A 22257-nucleotide genomic window follows, 5' to 3' on the forward strand; every position below is an offset into this window, starting at 1 on the left:
TTCTCTCAGATTAACATTAACTTTTTATGGCTGCAGGGGCAGTATTGAGTAGCTCTGTTTAAGGTGCCCATTTCAAACGGCCTCGTACTCAATTCTTGCTCGTACAATATGCATATTATTGTTATTATTGGATAGAAAACACTCTCTAGTTTCTATAGCCGTATGAATTATGTCTCTGAGTGGAACAGAACTCATTCTACAGCACTTTTCCTGATATGGAGTGAGATTTCAGAAATGTTGGCCTCTGGTCCCAGGTCAGTTTTAAAGTCCCTGTAAATCCTATGAGGATACAAACACTGCCCACGCCTTCCTCTAGATGTCAGTAAGAGGTGACAATTTGAATGGAGTCGATTGCGCAATCAGGGCCTGTATAAAAGGCCAAAGACCGGATGTACCGTTCTTTTCCTGCTGCGCCTGACGCACGATGGACGTCGGACCTGCTCTCTTTCCAAGCTTGGGTTTAGCCAGTAATATATCGCCGGTCATGTTTTTACTCGTTATAGGTGTTAAAAACATCATAAGGTAGTTAATTTAAACCGTTTTATAGCAATTTATATCCGTTTAGTGCGATTTTGAGGCAATTCTTAGTGATGCACTTTGAAGCGCCGGGCACGTTTCCAGTACCGGTCGAACGTTAGTGGGCATTTCGACGGACAAGAGGACATCTTTCGACCAAAAGAAGATTAGACCCAAGAAAGGATACATTGCCCAAGATTCTGATGGAAGATCACCTCATAGTAAGAAATATTTAAGATGATAAATCGTTGTTCTGTCGAAAAATGTTAAACGCATATTCCGCCATTTTCTTTGGTATAGCTTCGCTTGGCGAACCCTGTATTGCACAGTAAGGATAATTTTAGAAATGTAATTCAGCGATTGCATTAAGAACTAATTTGTCTTTCGATAGCTGTCCAACTTATATTTTTTTAGTCAAGTTTATGAATAGTTTTTCATGAGACAAGATCACTGTCAAATATGGCGCCCGACATTTTCAGGCTAGTTTTGCTAGTATTGTCATTGTATAACCACGGTTTTTTGTGGCTAAATATGCACATTTTCGAACAAACTCTATATGTATGTTGTAATATGATGTTACAGGAGTGTCATCGGAAGAATTCTGAGAAGGTTAGTGAAAAAATTAATATATTTTGGCGATGATTACGTTATCGCTCTCTTTGGCTTGAATCAATGCTCTGGTAACGTTTGCACATGTGGTATGCTAATATAACGATTTATTGTGTTTTCGCTGTAAAACACTTAGAACATCTGAAATATTGTCTGAATTCACAAGATCTGTGTCTTTCCATTGCTGTGAGCTGTGTATTTTTAAGAAATGTTTTATGATTAGTAATTAGGTAATACACGTTGCTCTCTGTATTTATTCTAGTCGAGTTGTGATGGTGGGTGCAATTGTAAACTATGATTTATACCTGAAATATGCACATTTTTCTAACAAAACCTATCCTATACAATAAATATGTTATCAGACTGTCATCTGATGAGGTTTTTTCTTGGTTAGTGGCTATCAATATCTTTATTTGGCCGAATTGGTGATAGCACCTGATGGAGTAAGAAACTGATGGAGTTAGAAAAGTGGTGTCTTTTGCTAACGTGGTTAGCTAATAGATTTACATATTTTGTCTTCCCTGTAAAACATTTTAAAAATCTGAAATGGTGGCTTTATTCACAAGATCTGTATCTTTCATTTGGTGTCTTGGACTTGTTAATGTGTGAAAGTTAAATATTTAAAAAATATATTTTTTTGAATTTCGCGCCCTGCACTTTGAGCTGGATGTTGTCATAGGTGTACCGACCTCGGGCTTGCAGCCATAAGAGGTTTTAATAGTCGTTTCTTTTCAAATAAAATTTAACTCAATCAAATCTTCTGACATAAGAACAGTCCCAAAATAAATGGTCAAGAGTTTCTGGGTCACAACCACAAAATACACATTTGTTATCAATAGCTATTTTAAATCTGTATATAATAAAGGTCTTTACAGGATAGATTCTATGAATGAGTTTGTATGATACTTTTTTCACCTTATTAGATATACAATATTTACCAGATAACAACAAAACTTTGTTCCAGTTCACTTGTCCTAGGGCTGCATTCCAGTACATTTTAGCAGAGGGAATAGTAACATATTGACATAGTTTCCTTATATACATGTTATTACATTTATAGTTTAAAATGTAAATTCCTTCTAAATGTATTGAGGCTACAAAGTCCTCAACAGTTGCACTTGGAGTATTGTTATATTCTCCTAAAAGAAGAATAGCACCTTTAGGGACAGCTCTAACAACAATTTGATACTTCTCAGGAGTGAATGTAACATTTTGTTCTCATGAAGTCTTGATAATCATATAGTTGGCCATCATTATTCAATAATTGTTTAACCCAGATAATGTTCTTGTCAAACCAATTCTGGAACATAATAGTATGTTTGTTAGTGTTCCAACAGAGCATACAGCATACACATCCTATGGATTTTAGGAAAATGTCACCACTGAAATCTTTCCAGGAAGCATCCTTTACAATCTGATAGGTATTTCTGTAGACTTTCCGGTTTATATGTGACCAATGAATGGGGTTCCTTACTGTCTTGATAAGCTGATTAATTATTGACTTGCTTCATGCTAGCCTCAAAGTTCACACGGTTTTCTATGTTTTTGTCAAAATGACTTCAACACCTAGTCTTGCGACAACGACTTCTGTGCCTGAATTACAGGAAAAGTTTGCTTTGGAAGCTCTTGATATTGTTGTGGTCGTGGTATACTTCGTCCTTGTTCTTGTTGTGGGAATATGGGTAAGTAATAAACACTCCTATTACCTGGTGGATGCTTTCATTGTATGAAGAGGGCAGACTGGTACAATGACCTAACACTGAAGTAATACTGTGGAGATTAATTCATCAGAATTCTTCCTCTCACAAAATTTGTTGTTCAAATAAATGAAATATTGACTAAATAAGAAGTATAAAGCAATGTCATTGAGAAGGCTTTGCTGTAACTAATATCTACCGACAGTATAGTTTGATGTATGATGTAAATTAACTCTTTATTGCAGTCTTCTGTCAGGGCAAACCGTGGGACAGTGGGTGGATACTTCTTGGCTGGAAGATCCATGACATGGTGGCCTGTAAGTAGCCTGAGATTTTGATGGTATTGAACTCAATGCATTGAACTCAAATAAACTCTATGCATTGAACTGAACATTAGTGATGAAATTAGTATGTCAACTAGATAAAAAGTTAATCATGATCCAGACTATTAAGTATTATCATCTATTTTAAATTAGGAACATTTTTTTTTTATAACAGTAAATAATTGGATGAAAATAGTTGATACTGATAATAGCTATCTATATCCAAAGATAAGAATTGACTAAATGAAGTAAATTGTGTTCTGCTGTCTCAGATTGGGGCCTCTCTGATGTCCAGTAATGTTGGCAGTGGTTTGTTAATTGGACTAGCTGGCAGTGGAGCAGCAGGAGGCATCGCTGTTGGAGGTTTTGAATGGAATGTAAGTAATATGTTAAGTGCATTGTGAAAAAACACCAAGATGATAAACAATGGAGAGGAAATCAAGTTATTACAGTTTGTCAATATTTCCATCAGGAGGTGGACGCCCTTTATTTTGAAGACCTATCCACAGTATTTCAGCTAAGAATAAGCTTTCATGTTTCACAGGCAGCTTGGGTCCTCATTGCTCTTGGTTGGATCTTTGTGCCTGTTTACATCTCCGCTGGTGTGGTAACCATGCCAGAGTACCTGAAGAAGCGGTTTGGGGGCCAGCGCATCAGAATCTACATGAGTGTTCTCTCCCTCATCCTCTATATTTTCACCAAGATATCAGTAAGATGCTCATATTAAAAAAAATCTATAATTTTTCATAAGGCAGTTCAGGGTGCTAGTTGAATATTCTTGTTACCTCTGCTGACAGACAGACATCTTCTCTGGCGCTCTGTTCATTCAAGTGTCCCTGGGCTGGGACCTCTATCTCTCCACAGTGGTGCTTCTTCTAGTAACTGCCCTCTACACTATAGCTGGTAACTTTTTTAACATAATCTACCAGTAATTTATTAATTCATTACATGGCATTGTTTGTTATTGATTACCATTGACTGTTATTGATTCCAGGGGGGCTGACAGCAGTTATCTATACAGATGCTTTACAGACGGTCATCATGGTAATAGGCGCATTCGTACTCATGTTCATAGGTACTGTTTTTATGTTTTCTATAGTATAAGTTCAACGGTATACAGTATATACCTCTAAATATGAATTTGTCTAAAACTACTTTAGTATCATAGTATATAATTATTTTATTAATTCATAATTGGAAGATTTATTGTATTCATTTTCAAACTGACCCTTGAACTTTATCTTTAGCGTTTGACAAAGTGGGTTGGTATGAGGGTCTGCTGGAGCAGTACAAGGAGGCCATCCCCACATTGACTGTGCCCAACACCACATGCCATCTCCCCCGGTCCGATGCCTTCCACATCTTCAGAGACCCAGTGACGGGGGATCTGCCCTGGCCTGGTCTGCTGTTTGGCCTCACAGTGATAGCCACCTGGGTGTGGTGCGCTGACCAGGTATGAGATGGAACTTTTGTAGTTGACTTGCGTTTTGCATTACAGTCAAGTCTAAGGTGTTATTTTGACGTGTTATTTAGGTATGTTACAGTAGACCATTACGAAGAATCCCACATTTTTGGTGAGGCAGGAGATTTCCTCACGTAAGTGACCTTGTCCAAACCTGCTCCAGGTGATAGTGCAGAGGTCTCTCTCAGCCAAGAACCTGTCCCATGCCAAAGGAGGCTCTCTGCTGGGAGGTTACCTGAAGGTCCTGCCCATGTTCTTTATCGTGATGCCTGGAATGATCAGCAGAGCACTTTACCCAAGTGAGTTCTCACTTTGTCTATACTAAATCCAATATACAGCAATGGTATTGCCCTTGTTCAGAAGTTGTATAGTATGTTAATGTACTGTGTATTACTATATTGTCTCTTTATGTCTGCAGATGAGGTAGGATGTGTTGACCCCATTGCGTGCCAAAGAATCTGTGGAGCCACCGTGGGCTGCTCCAATATTGCCTACCCCAAACTAGTGGTAGAACTTATGCCTGTTGGTAAGACATCCGCACACACGCGTGAACACACTAAAAACACACTTACTATTGATCCTATTTTTGAAAAGGTTCAAATGTGTCATCACTGTATGTGTGTCTATGTAATTTTCTGAGGATGTTTGTATTTTAAATCTGACTCGCCCAATTTCACTCTTCAATCTGTTATCTCTGCGTCTGTCCTCTCCAGGCATGCGGGGGTTGATGATTGCAGTAATGATGGCTGCCCTCATGTCCTCTCTGACCTCCATCTTCAACAGCAGCAGCACCCTGTTCACCATGGACATCTGGCAGAGGGTCCGGCCACAGGCCTCCGAGCCAGAACTTATGGTAGTGGGCAGGTAGGTAAACACCATTAAAGAAATGTACAGCAATGTCTTCTAAACATGAGTCAAAGCCGGTTGTTTGACAATAGCTGTGTCTAAAAATGTCCAACTTCCTCAGGTTCTGCTTTTGTTTACTCCAGGCACTGTTGTATTTTGTGCTACAATTCCTTTGAGTCCCCTGTGAATAATAAGCTTAGTTTAAAATCGCATAACTAAACCTCAGAAGACATTATACAAACTTTATACAGCTTAATTATTAGTTAATAATTAATTATTAATTATTATAAGTGTCAAGAATTTTCATTTTTACCCAAATAACAAGTGATATAATTTTTTTCTCAAACAATAATACAAAATGGATGGAGCAAGCATTATTTGTTTTGTGGGAATTCCCTGTTGCAAACATTGCCTTGTTTTGAATGCAAGACTTAAGGTATATATCCCATTAAGATGTCTGTTTTATGGAGGCAATTTGAGTTTCCCTGCCCCATAATCCAAACCCATGACCTTTGGTCCAAAGTCCAAAGCTGTATATACTCAATACGGTTACATTTACATACTAGAAAGCTTGATCAGGATTTTTCTAAATAAAACTATTTTAGTAAGGCAACGATTCCTAACAAAAGTAACCTATGTACGATTCATTATACAATACTTTAAACTGAAAGAACCCTCACCTCCTGTCTGTGGTCATCACCTGCAGGGTGTTCATCTTAGTAATGGTGGTGCTCAGCATCCTGTGGATCCCCATCATCCAGTCAGCCAACAGTGGACAGCTGTTTGACTACATCCAGGCCATCACCAGCTACCTGGCTCCTCCCATCACTGCTGTCTTCATCATGGCCATCTTCTGGAGGCGTGTCAATGAGCAGGTCAGATCAAGGGTTTTATGCCATTATTTGTTTGTATGTCATAAAGCACATTGTTGAGATTTGATATTAAACACTGTCCCTTTGTGTGTGTGTTCAATGTGGATGACCGTTAACACAGGGAGCCTTCTGGGGTCTGATCGTGGGCCTTGCTGTTGGCTTGGTGCAGATGGTGCTGGTGTTTGTGTATGGCACCCCATCTTGTGGAGAGATGGACATACGGCCAGCCTTCATCAGGGATGTCCACTACCTGTACTTTGCTCTTATCCTCCTGGCTCTCACTAGCCTGGTCATCACTGCTGTCAGCCTCTGCACTCCGGCCATTCCAGAGCACCATGTAAGAGTGCCACATGTGCTAATCATAAACATTAAACTGACTTGCAAAATATATGCTGTCACTTATGAGATTCATTTCAGTTAAAAGAAAAGAACATGTACACATTTTGATACATGTTATAACCTATTCATTCTTCCCCTCTTCAATCCCCCTGCAGCTCCATCGCCTGACATGGTGGACAAGACACAGCAAGGAGCCGCGCATTGACTTCAATGATCCATGGACCACAAAGCCCAGGACACCACCCAGAACTCCTGACCCCAGAGTTGGGGAGGTGGCTGCTGTGGAGGCCGGGCCGGTGGCTGCTGTGGAGGCCGGGCCGGTGGCTGCTGTGGAGGCCGGGCCGTGCTGGAAGCGTACTGGAATGTGGCTGTGTGGGCTGTCTGGGCCTGAGAAGAAAAAGTTAACCCTGGAGGAGAAACATGCCTTGGAGTTAAAACTGACCAGCATTGAGGAAGAACCAATCTGGCGGAATGTGTGCAATGCTAACGCCCTCATACTACTCTCTATCAATATCTTTATGTGGGGCTACTTTGCCTGAGTTATTAATATAACTCTCCTTTTGATTATAGATATTCTTGAATCACATATTGTTTATTGAATTACTGATCACACACAAAATGCTAATTGGTTTACAATTAGAATGTCAAACAATAATGGTAATGTTGTTTTTAGTTGTTGGGATTTAGACTTTTTATTGCCAAAACTGTCATTTGTATGTGTACTCTTTGATCAGGGTCAGTAGTTAGGTTTCCATCCAATTGGCGACAGATTTTCATGCGAATATTCTAAAATCCGCATAAAAACAATATGCACATTTTCCTACCATAGATGCGTTTCCATCAAATGGACTTGTTGCAGATAAAAGGCTGTGCGTGATGACGTATTGGACATAAAATACCTTTTGCGGTTAAATTCCCCATGTACTGAATAAAAAATACACGTTAAATGGGTTTCCATCGCATTTTCAACTCTACTGTTGGTTTTCTCACAAAAAAATATTGCATTAAATAGCGAGTGTGCACACTGGTATTGGCACGTGCGTCTAGCCAACAGCGCTATCTGTGTACAAAACATCACAACCGCAAGGCTCTCTAGAAGGTGGTGATGTCTGCACAACGCATCACCGGGGGCAAACTACCTGCCCTCCATAGATCCACAGACGATGCAATCGCCACCACACTGCCCACTGCCCTGTCCCATCTGAACAAGAAGCATGCATACCTATAACTCAGCATTCAACACCATAGTACCCTCCAAGCTCATCATTAAGCTCGAGGCCCTGGGTCATAACCCCACCCTGTGCAACTGGATCCTGGACTTCCTGACGGGTCGCCCCCAGATGGTGAAGGTAGGAAACAACGCCTCTTCGCTGATCCTCAACACTGGGGCCCCACACGGGTGTGTGCTCAGCCCCCTCCTGTACTCCCTATTTACCCATGACTGCATGGCCAAGCACGGATCCAACTCAATCATCAAGTTTGCAGACGACACAACAGTAGTAGGCTTGATTACCAACAATGATGAGACAACCATACAGGGAGGAGGTGAGGGCTCTGGGAGAGTGGTGCCAGGAAAATAACTTCTCACTCAATGTCAACAAAACTAAGGAAATGATCGTGGACTTCAGGAAACATCAGAGGGAGCACCCCCCTATCCACATTGATGGGACCGCAGTGGAGAAGGGGGAAAGCTTCAAGTTCCTCGGTGTACATAACACTGACAAACTGAAATGGTCCACCCACACAGACAGTGTGGTGAAGAAGGCACAACAGCGCTTCTTCAACCTCAGGAGGCTAAAGAAACACCTAAAACCCTCACAAAATTTTACAGATGCACAATCGAGAGCATCCTGTCAGGCTGTATCACCACCTGGTACAGCAACTGCACCACCCACAACCGCAAAGCTCTCCAGAGGGTGGTGCGGTCTGCCCAACACATCACTAGGGGAAAACTTCCCGCCCTCCTGGACACCTACAGCACCTGATGCGACATGAAGGCCAAAAAGATCATCAAGGACATCAACCACCCGAGCCACTGAGGTCTGTACAGGTGCATCAAACCTGGGACCAAGAGATTGAAAAACAGCTTCTATCTCATGGCCATCAGACTGCTAAACAAACAGCCATCACTAGCATATGAGAGGTGGCTACCGATAGACATAGATTAGGAATCACTGGCCACTTTTCGAAATGGATCACTAGCCACTTTAATGTTTCCGTATCTAGCATTACTCATCTCACATGTATAAACTGCACCCCACACTATTCTACGGTATCTTAGTCACTTTTAAATTGTTTTTACATATTGCATTACCCATCTCATATGTACAGTTGAAGTCGGGAGTTTGCATACACCTTAGCCAAATACATTTAAATGCAGTTTTTCACAATTCCTGACATTTAATCCAAGTAAAAATTCCCTGTTTTAGGTCAGTTAGGATCACCACTTTATTTTAAGAATGTGAAATGTCAGAATAATAGAGAGAATTATTTATTTCAGCTTTTATTTCTTTCATCACATTCCCAGTGGGTCAGAAGTTTACATACACTCAATTAGTGTTTGGTAGCATTGCCTTTAAATTGTTTAACTTGGGTCAAACGTTTTGGGTAGCCTTCCACAAGCTTCCCACAATAAGGGGTGAATTTTGGCCCATTCCTCCTGACAGAGCTGGTGTAACTGAGTCAGGTTTGTAGACCTCCTTGCTCGCACATGCTTTTTCAGTTCTGCCCACAAATTTTCTATAGGATTGAGGTCAGGGCTTTGTGATGGACACTCCAATACCTTGACTTTGTTGTCCTTAAGCCATTTTGCCACAACTGTGGAAGTATGCTTGGGGTCATTGTTCATTTGGAAGACCCATTTGCGACCAAGCTTTAACTTCCTGACTGAAGTCTTGAGATGTTGCTTCCATATATCCACATAATTTTCCTGCCTCATGATGCCATCTATTTTGTGAAGTGCCCCAGTCCCTCCTGCAGCAAAGCACCCACACAACATGATGCTGCCACCCCCGTGCTTCACGGTTGGAATGGTGATCTTCGGCTTGCAAGCCTCCCCCTTTTTCCTCCAAACACAACGATGGTCATTATGGCCAAACAGTTCTATTTTTGTTTCATCAGACCAGAGGACATTTCTCCAAAAAGTATGATCTTTGTCACCATGTGCAGTTGCAAACCGTAGTCTGGCTTTTTTATGATGGTTTTGGAGCAGTTGCTTCTTCCTTGCTGAGCGGCCTTTCAGGTTATGTCGATATAGGACTCGTTTTACTGTTGATATAGATACTTTTGTACCTGTTTCCTCCAGCATCTTCACAAGATCCTTTGCTGTTGTTCTGGGATTGATTTGATCTTTTCACACCAAAGTACGTTCATCTCTAGGAGACAGAACGCGTATCCTTCCTGAGCGGTATGACGGCTGCGTGGTCCCATGATGTTTATACTTGCGTACTGCTGTTTGTACAGATGAACGTGGTACCATCAGGCGTTTGGAAATTGCTCCCAAGGATTAACCAGACTTGTGGAGGTCTACAATTTTTTTTCTGAGGTCTTGGCTGATTTCTTTTGATTTCCTTATAATGTCAAGCAAAGAGCCACTGAGTTTGAAGGTAGGCCTTGAAATATATCCACAGGTACACCTCCAATTGACTCAAATGATGTCAATTAGCCCAACAGAAGCTTCTAAAGCCATGACATAATTTTCTGGAATTTTCCAAGCTGTTTAAAGGTTCAGTCAATTTAGTGTATGTGAACTTCTGACCCACTGGAATTGTGATATAGTGAATTATAAGTGAAATAATCTGTCTGTAAACAATTGTTGGAAAAATTACTTGTGTCATGCACAAAGTAGATGTCCTAACCGACTTGCCAAAACTATAGTTTGTTAACAATAAATTTGTGGAGTGGTTGAAAAACGAGTTTTAATGACTCCAACCTAAGTGTTAATGTAAACTTCCGACTTCAACTGTACATGTTTATTGGGTATATGTTAGATACTACTTGTTAAATATTACTGCACTGTCAGAGCTAGAAGGGCAAGCATTTCGCTACACATCTGCTAAACACATGTATGTTACCAATACATTTGTTTTTATTTGAAGTAAAGGTTGTAAAAAAAAATATATAAAAATAGTAAAGTGAAGATACCCCAAAATACAACTTAAGTAGTACTTTAAAGTAGTTTTACTTAAGTACACTGTACAAAAATATAAACTCAACATGTAAAGTGCTCGTCCCATGTTTCATGAGCTGAAATAAAAGATACCAGAAATGTTCCATACGCACAAAAAGCTTCTCTCAAATTTTGTGCACAAATTTGTTTACATCCATGTTAGTGAGGATTTCTCCTTTGCCAAGATAATCTATCCACCTGACAGGTGTCGGACATCAAGAAGCTGATTAAACAGCATGATCATTACACGGGCACCTTGTGCCGAGGACAATAAAAGGCCACTAAAAAGTGCAGTTTTGTCACACAACACAATGCCACAGATGTCTCAAGTTTTGAGGGAGTGTGCAAATGGCATGTTGACTCTGGGAATGTCCACCAGAGCTGTTGCCAGATAATTTTATGTTAATTTCTCTACCATATGGTATAGTTTTTGGCAGTACGTCCAACCGGCCTCACAACCGCAGACCACGTATATGGCGTCGTGTGTGCGAGCGGTTTGCTGATGCATAATTAATTTTACCGAAACAAGAAGATCCCACATAGTTTGGCATATTATTATTATTTTTTTAACATTTTGAACGTTTACATAAAAATGTTATTTTTCCATCAGACCTGTCACATTTTTTACCCGACATGTTTGTTACTAAGCATAAAAAGGTTGGATGGAAACCTGGTTACTGGGGGTGATATTCATGTTGAATTAAAAAGGAAATCTCTCTTGAAACAAGCTGAGTCATGATTAATGTACATTACAATTGTCAGTACAGTACTGAACTGTAACAACATATTGGTCAAAAGGGTGCTAAATTCCACAGAAATCCATGCCAGATTTTGCACACAACGCACAGTTACAAGGTGGGCGTGCTCATAGCTCTTGTTTCCACCAGCAAAATAAACTACCGGTACATATGCAATTCAGTAATTCACAGAGGTACTGTTTTTGAAACGCGGTGAGTCCTGTCGCTAGCTGCAGAATCAAATAACAGGATAAGTTGCTGGATAGCTTAAAAGGGCGTTTTACTACGATATATTTACTGACAACCAAGGACACCACATGGAAACTCACACCACCAGTGCTAAGGTGCTTCTCAACCATGCTACGACATTGAATCTGCACACGGGAAATTTAGTAAACCGTAGCCGTCTCAAGAAAAAATGTCCGTCTTCACCTAGTGAAGAGGTAAGACTGACCATTGACTCTGTCATAACTGGCTAGCTAATGTAAGACGTTTGAAAAGAGTGCATCACGGCTGGTCAGCTAACTGGCTAGATAATGTTGTTGCTAACTAGCTTGAAAAACCATGGCCTCGACGTAAATTAGCGCGTTAGGTAGCTCAACAACCATGCGTTGTCTTTCCTAAATCCATCCCCATTACGTCATTAGAAAACATCAGTTCGCGTTATGTAGTCTGACGTGTATGGCTGTATTGCAAGCCCTGTCAGGGTCATGATTCACCTGATAATCAGATTCAAAGATGCATGAGGACATTTTAAATTAAGAAAGCCAGGACTTGTCTTGTGTAGATTATAGAAGGCCAGCTTTAATTCGGCATGGAGAACAATCATAAAACGATTTCCTTGAAGCTGTGCCCAATTTGACTCGTAAGTGTAGCGAAGAATCTCCATTTAGCGTTTACTAGTGTTGATGTTGTATAGTAAGCCATAGCTCAGGACCAGAACTTAATAATGCGCACATTTTCATACTGTCCAAGACACTAATTGCCAGCAGAGTACAAAATAATCCTATACTTTCCATGTCTGGCAATCTTTCACAGCATCATTGAGTGATCTGTAGGCATCATTGAAAGCCCTACCTAGTTACGAGGTGTTGTTTATAGCAAACATGTTAACACTTCCATTCATTTACAGTCCACTCTTAATACATATTTTTTTTACCATTACAGATTCAAGACTGTGTTCGAGCTACACTTAGTGAGTGGTTTGCCACGATACCACCACCAACTTCACCAACGGTTAGGCAGTTTCCTCTTATTTATTTGTTTATTTATTGATCTCTAGTTGCTATAAATCAATGGGCTGAAGCATGGGTTGCCTATCTGCATTTAATCTATTGGACTAATAATTAGCTAGATCCCAAATGTGATCTTTTAATCTTTTAACTAGTTAGCATCCATGATTTATTTAAACTTGCATAAACACTTGGGGTCACCTAGGGTAACAGAAACCACTTCATGTCACCATTAACCCCCCCCCCCCCCCCCCCCCCCCCCAACACTTTCCCTGGTTGCCACTACTCTTGTTCAACTAAGCATGTAATCTGTCACCACAATTTAAGTCACTCCCCAACAAATATTTAGAGGTTATTGCGTTTTACCCCAAGTTACCCTACAATTGACCCATGTTACATTTAGTCCCACTCTCCCAATGCACTCACTGCAAACTCAGGGTTTAAAATGGTGCAGTTCACAGATATTTAGGAGTTGAGAAATAAAGTAGGAATGGAAAGCTGGGATCCCTCTCTTTTTAATAAAGGCCATTTAAACTGTTTTCTCTGCGATTGCCAGAATTGTTGTGCATTGACTGCTTGTCGGAATGCATGTTTTCCTCCCTATGTCACTCATAACTTGAACACACAACAGGCTGACCAGGGAAATAGATAAATCAGACAACCCATAGTATAATAGTTTATCTATTCATTAGATGTTTTGTTTGCAGAGGAAAACTACATCTGGACCGCTCTAGCATATTCAAAGTGCTCCTCGGCAGAAATATTGTTCATGTTACATATTTTTTTGACCTGGTGACAACGATTTTACCGTGGCGCAGCGCCACAGCTAAATGACTGCAGCGGAAAACTGGAAAGACATCACACTCCATCCACCCACTCAATACCACATGCAGTGCATTCGGGAACTATTCAGACTAGAGGTCGACCGATTATGATTTTTCAATACCGATTATTGGAGGACAAAAAAAGCCGATACCGATTAATCGGCCGATTTTATTAGATTTTTTATATATATATATCATACACATTTTTGTAATAATGACAATTGCAACAATACTGAATGAACAATGAACACTTATTCTAACTTAATATAATACATAAATACACACACACACAGCTCTGAAGTGACAATGATACTGAAGAGTCTGCTTAGGAGACAAATACTCTCAACTGTTTGAATAAAAATAGAGTTTAAGTTACCTGTGATGAATGTTGAAAACAAAAACTTTAATTTCTATATGCAGGAAATCCTATTTTAATAATGGGCATGGTAAGAATTGACAACCCAAAGTGCGAGTCATAATTCCCATGACACCTTCTAGCAAAATCTGAAAAGCGGTTCCTTCATTTATCCCATAGGATATTTTTAGATTCACTTAAAATAAGGTCTGTGTTTCGTGTAGGCTTACACCACCGTGCCAATTTTATAACTGTGTAGATATCCTTAGGACAAGGTAACTCTGATCAATATTGGCTAAATATAAGCAAAGATAAAAAAAATTGTAGAGTGGATTTATGAAAATATGTTGACAAACGTTACCTTATCCTAGTGAGATTTACACGGGTATCAAAACCACGAGGCGGTTTAAGCCTGCACGAAACACAGACCTTATTTGAAGTAGATCAAGACATTCTCTATGGAAGACATGAACGGTAAAATAACGAAGGAACCCCTTTCAAGTTCAGCCGCAAGTTATTACAGGAATTATAACGCGTCGACTATTTCTCTCTAAACCATATACCTTTGACTAATCCGGAAACTATCACCTCGAAAACAAAACGTTTATTCCGTTACGTATTTTATCTAACGGGTGGCATCCATGAGTCTAAATATTCCTGTTACATTGCACAACCTTCAATGTTGTCATAATTATGTAAAATTCTGGCAAATTAGTTCGCAAAGAGCCAGGCGGCCCAAACTGTTGCATATACCCTGACTCTGCGTGCAATGAACGCAAGAGAAATGACACAATTTCACCTGGTTAATATTGCCTGCTAACCTGGATTTCTTTTAGCTAAATATGCAGGTTTAAAAATATATACTTGTGTATTGATTTTAAGAAAGGCATTGATGTTTATAGTTAAGTACACATTGGAGCAATGACAGTCATTGATTGATTGTTTTTTATAAGATAAGTTTAATGCTAGCTAGCAACTTACCTTAGCTTACTGCATTCGCTAACAGGCAGGCTCTTTGTGGAGTGCAATGTAATCCGGTGTTAGAGCATTGGACTAGTTAACTGTAAGGTTGCAACGTTGGATCCTCCGAGCTGACAATGTTCAAAATCTGTCGTTCTGCCCCTGAACGAGGAAGAACGTTCCTAGGCCGTCATTGAAAATAAGAATGTGTTCTTAACTGACTTGCCTAGTTAAATAAAGATTACATAAAGGTGTAAAAAATAATAATAATTTAAAAAATCGGCAAATCGGCGCCCCAAAATACCGATTTCCGATTGTTATGAAAACTTGAAATCGGCCATTCCGATTAATCGGTCGACCTCTAATTCAGACCCCTTCCCCTGAACAAGGCAGTAAACCCACTGTTCCTAGGCTGTCATTGTAAATAAGAATTTGTTCTTAACTGACTTGCCTAAAAAAAAATCGACACACAATACTCCATAATGACAAAGCGAAAACAGTTTTAGACAATTATGAAAATCTATTAAAAAAAACGTATACCTTAATTTACATAAGAATTCAGACCCTTTGCTATGTGACTCTAATTTGAGCTCAGGTGCATCCTATTTCCATTGATCATCCTTGAGATGTTTCTACAACTTGGAGTCAACCTGTGGTAAATGCAATTGATTGGACATGATTTGGAAAGGCACACACCTGTCTATATAAGGTCCCACAGTTGACAGTGCATGTCAGAGCAAAAACCAAGCCATGAGGTCGAAGGAATTGTTCGTAAAGCTCCGAGACATGATTGTGTTGGCACAGATCTGGAAAAGGGTACCAAAAATGTCTGCAACATTGAAGGTCCCCAAAAACACACACTCCATCATTCTTAAATAGAAGAAGTTTGTAACCACCAAGACTCTTCCTAGAGCTGGCCACCCGGCCAAACTGAGCAATTGGGAGAAGGGTCTTAGTCAAGGAGGTGACCAAGAACTCGATGGTCACTGACAGAGCTCCAGAGTTCCTCTGTGGAGATGGGAGAACCTTCCAGAAGGACAACGATCTCTGCAGCACTTCACCAATCAGGCCTTTATGGTAGAGTGGCCAGACAGAAGCCACTCTTCAGTAAAAGGCACATGACAGTCGGCTTGGAATTTGCCACAAGCACCTAAAGGGCTCTGACCATGAGAAACAAGTTTCTCTGGTCTGATGAAACCAAAATTGAACTCTTTGGCCTGAATGCCAAGCGTCATGTCTGGAGGAAACCTGGCACCATCCCTACGGTGAAGCATGGTGGTGGTGGCAGTATCATGCTGTGGGGATGTTTTTCAGCAGCAGGGACTGGGAGACTAGTCAGGATTGAGGCAAAGATGAACAAAGCAAAGTACAGAGAGATTCTTGATGAAAACCTGCTCAGGACCTCAGACTGGGGTGAAGGTTAACCTTCCAACAGGACAACAACCCTAAACACACAGCCAAGACAACACAGAAGTGGTTTCGGGACAAGTCTCAATGTCCTTGAGGGGCCCAGCCAGAGCCCGGACTTGAACCCGTTCGAACATCTCTGGAGAGACCTGAAAATAGCTGTGCAGTGACGCTCCCCATCCAACCTGACAGAGCTTGAGAGGACCTGCAGAGAAGAATGGGAGAAACTCCCCAAATACAGGTGTGCCAAGCTTGTAGCGTCATACCCAAGGACCGAGGCTGGAATAGCTACTAAAGGTGCTTCAACAAAGTACTGAGTAAAAGGTCTGAATACTTATGTAAATCTGATAATCTTGTTTTTATTTAATAAATTAGCAAAAATTGCATCCGTTTTTGCTTTGTCATGGGTTATTGTGTGTAGATTGAGGGGGGGAAACTATTGAATCCATTTTAGAATAAGGCTGTAACGAAAAAGTGAAGGGGTCTGAACTTTGCAAATGCATTGTAGTTCGTCACGCTGATAAAGGCTATTGTAGCTGCAAAGCATCTGTGTTTTTAGTAATAAAAAATATATATTATTGCTATGCATACGCTTTAAAGACTAATTTATCCACTACATGAAAGTGCTTTGATTATTTAAAAAAAAAAATGGTTGAACTAAGTTTTTTTTGGGGCATTTACTATCCAGCATCAACTACCTTTTGTTCTATAGTATTTTATCCCATGATCAAAGAGCAACTCATGGTATACAACTATAACCAAAGAAGCACTCCTCTTCTGTGTGTCTACCACATAGCCTAGTTGTATTTCCCATGCATGTTTTATTACGTACATAGCTACAAAACAGCTATTAACCCAACTTCCAAACACCGATTAGTGTCCATAATCTTTTTACCAAGTTCCCATGGTGACCAAGTGTCTACAGTATCTCTGATCAGCTAACATTTCACATCATCTAGCATTAATGAACAATACTTGTGTAACCATGGGTTACTTCTACGCGATAACGTTCTTCTCCTGGGAAAACAAAATAGCTGTCTGACTGCAAAGAATTCCTCAGACTGATGAAAGGGAACTGTCATTTTGATCGTTCATGCAAAGTTGCCTGCGAAAGGTTCTACATGTGCTTCGGCTGTGAGGTTGGCGTGGCTTTGCCCTGTGATATTTCTGCTAATCTGCTTCAGCACGCTCAGTGAATGGGGAGGGGGGTGGGTCTAAGCCCTAGTTAAAACATATTTTTAGTTCTGTGCGGTGATAGTTCTATGTCACTTTCTCTTTGGAAGGGCGGGAATAGAGGGCTGACTGAAACCATTAAGTGCGCCTCGTCGGACTTTTGATGATAGTTCGGCAGCCTCTGCCGCATATTCGGCATGGTACACATGAAGCACGCATCTGTTTCATGCAGCATGCCAGAGCGAGCAGTTCTTCCACTGTCGGGAGAAATGGTAATGCATATTAATGTTAATTGTATGCAAATAAAGATTGCTTCGCTACAAACACACACAGCGGAAGCACATTCATGGTCTCGGATTCGCAGGTGGAGGACTTCTGTGAGAGATCATTGTTATGCCTTAAAACCTTAGCCCCCAAACCAACGAGGAAGTCTGCTGTAGTGTTGCCAGCTCGCTCTTCATTTCCATTCAGTTCGACTCGCCATAAGTTCGGGGTCTGAACTGTGCATTACGTACACAAAGCCAAAGCTTATTGGAGCATCCCTGCAATGAAATCCCACAAGATTGTGAAACAGAAATTCTGGGTTCGTATTTGGACAAAGTGGAGGCACTATTGAAGTTTCTTCTCTGGTTCTTTATGTAATTTTAAGCCTAATTTATTATTATTTTTTTCTTTGACAAACTTTTGAAGTTTGAGTACATGTTCTAATATTGATTGACACCTATTTATTTAGGACTTACCAGACACAATTGACTGCTCCATCCCTCAAGCTACAGAAGCAATCACACCTGAGGAGAGGGAGGAGCTGAAGGTTTCAGGTGAGTTTTAATGTTACTTATGGTTTTCATGACAATTGACATAGTGATGATATGAGACCGCAGTGTGGCATTGACATGAGGAATTCTGAGCTTAGTATGTGAATTGCATGACAAAAATGCCTTTCCTGGTACCTTGCCGAGGGGTTGCTTTTGTCATTAACATGTCCATATTCTTGCTTTACAGTCAAACTATTTATTTGCGAGGCAGACCTCTCTTCAATCAAAGATGCAGTAGATAAGGGTGAGTATTACATTTGTTGCAAAGAACCATATTGACTCAGTGACTGCCAAAAGTTATTTGGCATATGCAATAGTCTATAAACCTGACCATGCTGTCATATCAAAATTCAACAGACCAAAGTAGACGTTAGTATCAGTGAACTTATGTCTGTTCCTGGACCACACCCAATTCATGTTTGCATAACCTCAACCAATTTTGTGCTTTAAGTTTCATGTTCATAAGATGGACTGTTTCTGACAGCTTGCCAGGCCCTGGCTGTGTCCCAGCTGGACTCAGTGATCATTGCGCCCCCTGCTCTGCCTGAGGAAGTGAGCCAGACCCTGGCCAACCTGCAGCCTGCCTGGAGTGAACTGGAGGGTCTGGTGCAAAGCCACAAGATCGCTACCATCGGCACCTCCGACCTGGACAAAGAGCTCCTGGAGCAGCTCTACAACTGGGCCCAGGTGAGTGGTGATGTTGATGAGACCCTCGGATTGTTCTAGGATTGCTTTGGTGTATTTTGGGTTTTGAATTGTTTTATTTTCTCCTGGTCTAGGTGAAACCCAGTAGTAACCAGGTGAATCTGGCCTCCTGCTGTGTGATGCCCCCTGATCTGACTGCTTTTGCAAAGGAGTTTGACATTCAGCTACTGACTCATAATGACCCAAAAGGTGAAAATTACGCTCTTGCATTTGAATTTGTGATATTTTCACTATATAATCAGATTCATGTTTTACATGAGTAGGGTACAGACAGGATGTGTGTGTGCTCTGAGGGTCAGTGAATTAACACATTGTCTCTTTTCCTGTAGAACTGATTACTGCTGCCAGCTTCCAGGAGGCAGTGCAGGAGAGCACTCAGGACCTGAAGGTGGCAGACTGGAGGTTGGAGTGGGTTTTGCGTTACTCCATCATAGTCAAAAGCAGGGGGATCATCAAAGCAAAAGGCTACCTTGTTCACGCAAAGAGAAGCAGCCTGTAGCATGTCCTCTGAAAACCAGTTGTTCAGATGTTATTCATGACCAATGCATTCATAGTAATGAAACCACTTACCCTTCTGCATTGCAGTGGAAGCTGTGTTTTAAAGACTGATAGGTAGCTAAACTTTTATCCAACATGGTTTCAAAGCTGATTTTTCTGTCTTTTCTCCCCGCATCTACTTTATTTCTGCTGTATCAAGGATTATGGGGTGTTATGAAAAAATGATGCATTGGTACCACATAATTTGTATTTTAGTACAATGACAGAGTTATTCTAAAGCAGTTTAAAGGGGAAACACAACCTCTAACCCACTATGGAAATGTCCTATGATATTTTTACATTGTAAATTTGGATCTGTTGTTAAAGCTTGAGTCATGTAAAGTCCTAGTGCTCTCTGATGTGTATGAGCAGCTTCTACTGTATAATACTGGCACCCTCTATTGGCAATGGGGGGGATTAAGGCCTAATTCCAATGGACATTTATGGTTAGTTCAGAAACTATTTTTGATTGAGTGTACACATTTTATTTTAAACAAATGTAGTGATACTTTATGGATGTTAGTATTGTCATGTCAAACATTTTAATATATGTTTAAAGCCCTGTACTTACTGAGCATATACTAGGACAGTGGTTCCCAAACTGTGGGGTGCGCCTCCTAGGGTTTAAATTAGTACGCTCAACACCTTTATTGTGTACATAATAGCACTGAAAAATTCCAGATTGGCATGGAAAATGAATTACAAGCTCTGAAGTGTCTGGATTGATAATGTGTTATTCATCATGGCTTTGGTCCAAAAAGTTGGATTTCTCTCTTGTACTGTAATTCATATTTTATGTTGCCATTTTCTGTATATCATGTCCTAGAATTGGGTTTATTAAATGATGAAACAGACTAAGTGTTTTATTTTAAAATGAATGCGTTAACTGTAAGTCTCTCTGGATAAGTGTCTGCTAAATTACCTAAATGTGTTCAGGTATAGTGCTAAGCCAGTTTTTCTCTTATGAGTCAGTCAGTCACGCAATTAGCAATATCCGCTATTTGAACTTGTCGTAATCATGGCCGACTACCGACCGGGCACGGAAACATTTACTTTCTCTGCCATCGAGAGGGGGGGGGCTAAAGTTTTTTCCCTGCCAGGTGGGGTGGCCACTCAACCAAATCTCACTTAGGGTTTCAAAGGCTAGGGCCAGCCATGATTCAGTTACCTAACCAAGGCAACAGAGCGCAGGCTCCTGTGGTTTGCAGTTGCAGTAAAATTTAAATAAATAAAAAATAATATATATAGTACCAGTCAAAAGTTTGGAGACACCTACTCAAGGTTTTTACTATTTTCTACATGGTAGAATAAGACATCAAAACTATGAAATAACACATGGAATTATGTAGGCTCCTGAGTGGCGCTGTGGTCTATCACCTCTCAATGCAAGAGGTGTCACTATAGTACCTGGTTTGAATCCAGGCTGTATCACATCTGGCTGTGATTGGGAGTCCCATAGGGTGGTGCACAATTGGCCTAGCGTCATCTGGATTTGGCTGGAGTAAGGCCTTCATTGTAAATAAGAATTTGTTCTTAACTGACTTGCCTAGTTAAATAAAGGGTAAACGTTTTTATAATAAATGTAACCAAAAAAGCGTTAAACAAATAAAATATAATATATTTGAGATTCTTCAAAGTAGCCACCCTTTGCCTTGATGACAGCTTTGCACATGCTTAGCATTCTCTCAACCAGCTTCATGAGGTAGTCACCTGGAATGGATTTCAATTAACAGGTGTGCCTTAAATTCATTTGTGGAATTTAGCCCTATTTGGTAAAAGTCCAAGTCCATATATCAAGAACAGCTCAAATAAGCAAAGAGAAACGATAGTCCATTACTTTAAGACATGAAGTCAGTCAATGCAGAACATTTCAAGAACTTTGAAAGGTTCTTCAAGTGCAGTCGCAAAAACCATTAAGCCCTATGATGAAACGAGCTCTCATGAGGACCGCCACAGGAAAGGAAGACCCAGAGTTACCTCTGCTGCAGAGGATAAGTTCATTAGCACTACCAGCCTCAGATTGCAGCCCAAATAAATGCTTCACAAAGTTAAAGTAAAAGACACATCTAAACATCAACTGTTCAGAGGAGACTGTGTGAATCAGGCCTTCATGGTTGAATAAATAAAATAAACCACTACTAAAGGACACCAATAACAGACTTGCTTGGGCCAAGAAACACGAGCAATAGACATTACTGGTGGAAATCTGACCTTTGGTCTGAGTTCAAATTTGAGATTTTTGGTTCCAACCGCCGTGTCTTTGTGAGTCGCAGAGTAGGTGAACGGATCTCCGCATGTGTAGTTCCCACCGTGAAGCATGGAGGAGGTGTGATGGTGTGGGGTTACTTTGCTGGTGACACTGATTTTAGAATTCAAGGCACACAACCAGATATGGCTACCACAGCATTCTGCAGCGATACGCCCATCCCATCTGGTTTGCACTTAGTGGGACTATAATTTGTTTTTCAACAGGACAATGACCCAACACACCTCCAAACTGTTTAAGGGATATTTGACCAAGGAGAGTGCTGGAGTGCTGCACCTTCACAATCACCTGACCTCAACCCAATTGAGATGGTTTGGGATGAGTTGAACTGCAGAGTGAAGGAAAAGCAGCCAACAAGTGGTTGAAAATGCCAAGAGTGTGCAAAGCTGTCTTCAAGGCAAAGGGTGGCTACTT

The 22257-nt window shown here is 40.6% G+C and overlaps 2 protein-coding genes across 2 annotated transcripts; both read left to right on the plus strand.

The window, feature by feature from the left end:
• Nucleotides 1–2642: 2642 nt before the first annotated feature.
• Nucleotides 2643–7622, plus strand: slc5a9 (solute carrier family 5 member 9). Its single transcript, XM_039001909.1, has 13 exons — nt 2643–2807; nt 3068–3139; nt 3418–3522; nt 3690–3854; nt 3943–4048; nt 4140–4220; nt 4393–4598; nt 4771–4906; nt 5026–5133; nt 5321–5471; nt 6160–6328; nt 6447–6662; nt 6820–7622. The coding sequence occupies exons 1-13, from the start codon at nt 2679–2681 to the stop codon at nt 7201–7203; spliced, it is 2028 nt and encodes a 675-aa protein (XP_038857837.1). The 5' UTR covers nt 2643–2678; the 3' UTR covers nt 7204–7622.
• Nucleotides 7623–11697: 4075 nt separating this feature from the next.
• On the plus strand, nt 11698–20432 carry gclm (glutamate-cysteine ligase, modifier subunit). The gene is made up of 7 exons (XM_039001910.1): nt 11698–12012; nt 12737–12805; nt 18254–18338; nt 18523–18579; nt 18820–19022; nt 19115–19229; nt 19370–20432. Exons 1-7 carry the CDS (start codon nt 11887–11889, stop codon nt 19537–19539), a joined length of 825 nt encoding a protein of 274 aa, XP_038857838.1. The 5' UTR covers nt 11698–11886; the 3' UTR covers nt 19540–20432.
• Nucleotides 20433–22257: the final 1825 nt, after the last annotated feature.

The sequence above is a fragment of the Salvelinus namaycush genome, chromosome 10 (genome assembly GCF_016432855.1).
Source record: "Salvelinus namaycush isolate Seneca chromosome 10, SaNama_1.0, whole genome shotgun sequence".
Lineage (NCBI taxonomy): Eukaryota > Metazoa > Chordata > Actinopteri > Salmoniformes > Salmonidae > Salvelinus > Salvelinus namaycush.

What these genes read in the sequence shown, in the direction of transcription:
- slc5a9 (XM_039001909.1), top strand. Translation starts at nt 2,679, where the DNA reads ATGACTTCAACACCTAGTCTTGCGACAACGACTTCTGTGCCTGAATTA. An exon ending in GATCCATGACATGGTGGCCT is followed by an intron (nt 3,140 to 3,417) that starts GTAAGTAGCCTG and finishes CTGCTGTCTCAG; the next exon opens with ATTGGGGCCTCTCTGATGTC. An exon ending in TTGGAGGTTTTGAATGGAAT is followed by an intron (nt 3,523 to 3,689) that starts GTAAGTAATATG and finishes CATGTTTCACAG; the next exon opens with GCAGCTTGGGTCCTCATTGC.
- gclm (XM_039001910.1), top strand. Translation starts at nt 11,887, where the DNA reads ATGGAAACTCACACCACCAGTGCTAAGGTGCTTCTCAACCATGCTACG. An exon ending in AGCTCTACAACTGGGCCCAG is followed by an intron (nt 19,023 to 19,114) that starts GTGAGTGGTGAT and finishes CTCCTGGTCTAG; the next exon opens with GTGAAACCCAGTAGTAACCA. An exon ending in GACTCATAATGACCCAAAAG is followed by an intron (nt 19,230 to 19,369) that starts GTGAAAATTACG and finishes CTTTTCCTGTAG; the next exon opens with AACTGATTACTGCTGCCAGC.